This window comes from Carlito syrichta, unplaced genomic scaffold (assembly GCF_000164805.1).
Source record: "Carlito syrichta isolate Samal-C Ts95f unplaced genomic scaffold, Tarsius_syrichta-2.0.1 Scaffold308018, whole genome shotgun sequence".
Lineage (NCBI taxonomy): Eukaryota > Metazoa > Chordata > Mammalia > Primates > Tarsiidae > Carlito > Carlito syrichta.
The window spans coordinates 72,660-78,600 of record NW_007252114.1 but is presented as its reverse complement, the minus strand read 5'-3'; the positions used below and the strand labels follow the sequence as shown (position 1 = coordinate 78,600).

General features: G+C 38.9%; 1 protein-coding gene across 1 annotated transcript in view; it reads right to left on the bottom strand.

Moving 5' to 3' along the window:
- The window catches only part of IL18RAP (interleukin 18 receptor accessory protein), a 39,825-nt gene extending 35,303 nt beyond the window's left edge, over nt 1-4,522 (bottom strand). Inside the window, 3 exon segments of the mRNA XM_008064782.2 lie at nt 3,413-3,596; nt 3,692-4,013; nt 4,453-4,522. Of these exon segments, the coding sequence (XP_008062973.1) occupies nt 3,413-3,596; nt 3,692-4,013; nt 4,453-4,522 (576 nt within the window).
- Between the last annotated feature and the right edge of the window lie 1,419 nt (nt 4,523-5,941).

Genomic DNA, 5,941 nt, shown 5'->3' with positions numbered 1-5,941 from the left:
GTAGAGATGAGGTCTCGCTGCCCAGGCGGGTCTCGAACCCGCGGGCTCAGGCAATCCACTCTCCTCAGCCTCCCAAAGGCGCGAGATTACAGGCTGAGTACTATCTTGCAGTTAGGCAAGAGCGACAAGTAAAAGGTATCTCAATAAGAAAGGAAGAAGTGGGGCTCAGTGGCTCAGCCTGTAACCCCAGCACTTTGGAAAGCTGAGGCAAGTGAATTGCCTGAGGGCAGTCCTGTAGGCTCGAGACCAGCTCAGGCAACTTGGTGAGACCTCTGTCTACAATAAATGAAAAACAATTAGCTGGGCATGGTAGGGCATGCCTCTAGTTTCGGATACTTGGAAGTCTGAGGTAGAAGGATCGCCAGAGCCCAGCAGATCAACTCTGGGGTGGCCATGGGTGTGCAGCCTGGGCAACAGTGTGAGACTCCAACTCACAAAAAAAAAAAAATACAAAAAAAAAAAGAAAGGAAGGAAAAAGTAACATAGTCTCTATTTGCTGATGACATGATCATGTATATATATACCTTAAAGTCGTCACCAAAAACTGTTAGAAGTGGTAAATAAATTCAGTAAATTGCAGGATATAAAATCAATAGTGTTTCCATGTACTAATAATGAACTATCTGAAAGCAAATTAAAGAAAAAAAGTGCAATGACAATAGCAACAAAAAAGTGAAATACTTAGTTATAAATTTAACCAAGGAGGTGAGAGATCTGTATATTGGAAACTATAAATAAATAATAAAATAAATTGAAAAAAAAAATAGAAACACAAATAAATAGAAAAGTATCCTGTGTTCATGGATTGGAAGATTTAGTATTGATAAAATGCCCTTACTACCCAATTTGATCTACAGATTTGATGCAAACGCTATCAAAATGCCAATGTCATTTTTATATAAATAGAGAAAACTATTTTTAAATTCATATGGAACCACAAAAGACCCCAAATAGCCAAAACAATCTTGGACAAAATGTATCACACTCCTTCATTTCAAAATATATTATAAAGCCAATGTAAGCAAAACAGCATGATACTGGAATATAAACAGACACAACAACCAATGGAGCAGAATAAAAAGCCCAGAAATAAACCCCACACATAGATTTTTGACAAAGATGCTAAGAACACACAATGGGCAAAGAACTGTCTCTTCAATAAATAGTGTCAGGAAAATTGGTTATTTACATGCAGAAGAATGAAATTGTATCTTTATCTCATACCATATACAAAAATAGACTCAAAATGAATTTTGAAAAATTAAATATAGGACCTGAAGTTGTAAAATTACTAGGAAAACATAGGAAAAAAGCTCTACAATATTGGTCTGTGTTAAGATTTTTAAAATATAATTCTGAAAGTGCAGACTGAAAAAACAAAAACAGGCAAATGGAATAGCATTAAACTAAAAACTTTCTGCAGAGCAAAGAAACAATCAACAGGGTGAAGGGACAACCCACCAAATGGGGAAAGTATTTACAAAACATACATCTGATAAGAACATAATATCCAGAATATATAAAGAATCCAAACAACTCAATAAGAAGAAAACAAATAGCCCAATTAAAAAGACAGGCAAACGATCAAAACAGACATTTCTCGAAATAAGGCATACTAATAGCCAACAGGTTATGTGAAAAAATACTCTGTATCGCTAATCACTAAGGAAATGCAAATGAAAACCACCATGACATATCACCTTACAACCGTGAGAATGAAAGAAAAAGGCATTGGGTGTCATTTTTTTGCCTAAAACCATCACTTTGAGCTACTACAGCTTGGAGATCTGTGAATTCCAAGTTGTTGTGTGCCTAGGCATGTAGGTGTGTGAGAGTGCACATACAGACACAGTAATTCACAAAACATAACCTTTTCAAGTTTGTCTCAGAAGGTCCAATTTTAGCAATAGCTGTTGTTCTCCTATTCTTAGGATAGCTGCAGATTTCCCATTAAACACATGCTGACGTTTGCAGTCAAAGCCTCAGAGAAGTGAAACAAAGCTTCCTTTCATGAAGGTCATACATCTTTAGGGTTTAGATTCCAAGAACAATATATGCAAGAGCAAGATATTACTAGGTGGCTTGTGCTCACCTGCAGAGTGAAAATGGCTTCTGTTTCAGGAACAGGATTATTGATAATTCAAGTGCATTTTCATCTGAAATAATTGTGGCAAGGTTGCTTTACTGGCCCACAAATAGCCCACCTAGACAGTAAGATAGCTGTCATCTTCCCGGATTAGAGATACTTTGAACTGAGGGAAACTTTGTTCTTGAGAGAGAACTGAAGGCAGTGAACAGAACTACTGGCTGTAACCTCATTTTAGAGGTTATGAAATTATTGCTTCTTAAATAAGGATTTTATTGAAGCCTGGCTTCCTTCAGTGTCATTTTAAACTACAAATGTGGGACCCTAAGTCACATAACTTGCCCTCTCTGTATATTTATTTCTATAACAGATGTGTTAGCACCTGTCTACCTATCAGCATGGAATCTCAAGAATCAAGTGAGAAAATGTCTTCTCACACCACAGTTAAGTCTATCCCCATTCTTAAACTTTGCTGTGCATAAACCACCAGATAAACACGGCCCACCTTCCTAACTTTAATCACTGGAAGTTAAAAGTGATATTTTTATATTAACAAGCACATATACTATAAAGTTGAATATAAAATTATGCTTGATTTTTTCAGGCAATGTTTTGGACTTCAAACAGTTATAGAAATTGTAGGAGACAATTTAGATTTTATTACAGACTCTACCACTCAGGGGTTAACTGACATGGGGCTCCCTTGAAGGAAATAGTCTAAGCAGCATTTAGACATCTGCTAGTCCTTGGGAAAGTATAAAACATGACGAAAATGTGAAATGTTTTTGTTATGGGAGTTCATTTACATGAGGTTCATAGCTCAAATCATTATGGGATCTTCCCTTGTTCCTTTTTTCTCTTAGTTCTGCATTATTCCCTTCTTACCATCTCACCTGTGCAACACACCTGTCACCCAGGGTCCTAACAGCCCTCTCAGGTGTGTCCTGTTTTGGAAAGTATTCCAGTCTCCTATTTCTTTCACAAACTCTTCAAGTCTTAACTTGTTGGATGCTCCCTTCTCCTTTGTCATGTCCATTGTTTTCCAAAGACAGTTAAAATGAATTAACCTCTCCTGCATTAGCAGATGCTAGTAAGTTTATGTCTTACCTCATGTGTAACATACTTGAATTTGAGAATTTTTTTCTGACATCTATCAAAAGCATGGTTCTAATCACTGGAATATCAGGCTCTGTGACTACACAGGGCCAGTTTTGGGGACGATCTAGACTTCAGATTCTCAGACATACATGCATTTCTCTAAAGTACTCTCAGGGATATTATTATAGAACAATGCTTTTATATACATTTGGGAATATTGATTCTCACCTGGTACCAGGTCACCTCTAGGCTTTGTGCATCGCTTTGGCAGCTGAGACTGGGGCAATAAATGGAATCAGTGCTCCCAAGGAGTAGGACTTGCTCATGGATTGGAGACTTCTCACAGGATGCATTTATCTGGGGCTTAACTTCTAAGATCATCTTGACACAACAGGCCACATCCTGGGGGCTCCTAGGAGTTTAACAAAGTCCTGTGAACATAGATATTTTATCGAGATAACCAAGTATTTTGGCACGTTTTCATCTATAAATGCATTTAGAACATACCTAATCCTAGGTCTACAAATATATGTCCCAGTATTATTCATCCCAGGGATCAAAAAATGAAGAGTGCTTTTGTTCTGAATGATATGAGAATCACTTTTCATAATTTCCTTTAATGGATCTCCATTCTGAGGTTGTAGGTACCATTGGACATCAAATAGGTCCTCACTACCCTTGCAGGGCAGGTGTTCAAGGCCTTGTGTTGGTGAGAGTTGACGTCTACGGTAGAAATGGGGTTTCTGTGTCTCTGGTAAATCACAAAATAAGACAAATTTCTCTGCACTCTTTGTGGAGTATGTCCAAAGGAACTTTTTTGTGGAACAATCTGAAAATCACAAGAAATCAAACAAACTAGAAACACATTAGAAGATGGAACTCTAACTTGTATTTCCAAATAGTTCTTGATTTAACAAGACATCAAGCTTGTGTGTCTTCCTTTCTCGTTGCATCCATTTTATAGAAGAAAGGAAGTGTATGTCTAATTCCCTCCCAGCGAGCTTCAGCATCACTATTAGCAATCCAAGTTTCCTGTGAGAAATGGCTGAACCATTACTCCTCTTCAGCCACTCTCACTGAACCCTCAGCTACAGTAATTGGGTTCTATGTCAATATTTGATATCAGCTAAAAGCCCCAGTCATTCTCCTCCTACTCCATTTTCACTATTGGGAAGGAAAGGCTATATATTAAGAATATCAGATGACCTGTCACTTTAAACTTTGATCCCAGAACTCACAATACTCACATGAAAAGGGAAAATCCCTACCTGAAGTATCAAATCCTTTAATTCTCTCTCCTGCAATGAGCCAAAGACATATCCAGCCCAAACAAAGCATTATTCTCCCGTGTTCCTGTCTTCAATAACTTCATTCCGTGGCTAGAGTAGCGTACATTGAGATTCAGAGCTCCACCCTGTTCATCCTCTTCATTTCTGTAAATCGAGAAATGGGAAATGGAGAAATCAGAACCAGTAATCAAAATGCAAGTCACACAGGAAGCTTTGAAAGGGCAGGTCCTACCCAAACAGCTCTTCACATGCCCATGGTTCGTGTGGGTATTTCCAATGGGGTGTAGCAATCTTTTCACTATGTCACTGATTACACTTCTGAAGGAGGGGTGTCATTTCAAGCTCTTGGTATCCCTTGGATCTATGTACCATGCAGTGTGTTCTTTTCATGCCATTTTTTCCCTCATGGAATTCTTTTTTTAAATGATGTCACCTACTATGTATATTTTCCTGAATAATCTGCAAAGAGTTAAGTTTAATTTTTTCTGAAAAGATTATGCAAGTTAAATAAAAATGTCAGATACTTCACAGTTAAGGAAGCCAGAGACGTAACTGTTGCATATAAAATTTGAGAATGTCTGCACATGACTAGTTTGTATTAATTATTAGAGAGTAGAGAAAGCCTGCCTCTCCCTGCCCCAAATAAAAAAGGGAAACGTCACTGAATGGTGTCACTATCAATCCTTTCTAATCCTTTCTAATATAAAAGAAGGAACAGGTCACCTCAAAAGAGGGTGCTCCCTTCTGTCCTCCTTGTTGATAGGGTGATCCTGGGAACTTTCAAGTCACTTAGGGAGATGAGAAATTAAAATTCTGGGTGAATAATATTTCATTATTACTTAATCTTTTGTTCTCAGAAGATAAACGAGTTTTGCTATACTACAGTTTCGTCTGTCTCAGAGCTCTGAACTATCATCATTCATGTAAAAAATAACTTATAACTTGAGGAGTCTTGGGGAATCCAGCTGGAGCATTCCCAGGGCAGCTGTGTGGGGAAGAGCAGAGCAGGAGAGGGGTGTCCAGCCACAGAAGGAAGCTTTAAAGCCTGAGTGGTCTGCAGGCCCAAAGAAAAGGGCCGAAGAACACCCCGGAGGAACACCATTCTTTAAGAATGAGTCAGTGCAAGCAGAAAATAAAGAAAGACAAAACTAAAAGAAGGACAAGAAGCAAAGCAGAGGAAACCACGTTGGCACTAAGGACAGCCAATGTTTGGAGGAGAGAGCAGATGTCCATGTCAGAAATGGCAGAGGAGTCGGGCAAGAGAGGGACTGAAAAGTAATCACTGGATTTGACTACCAAGAGATCCGCCCGTCGTCGTCGTCGGCTGGGGTGAGATGATGGGACGCTCTGGGATAGGAAGAGAGAAGGAGAGGGGATGTGGATGTGAGAGAGGGGAAGAACCACACCTTCTAGAGGCAGCACGATGCACAGAAGACAAGAGGTGGTGTTTGCTCATTTGTTGTTGAAT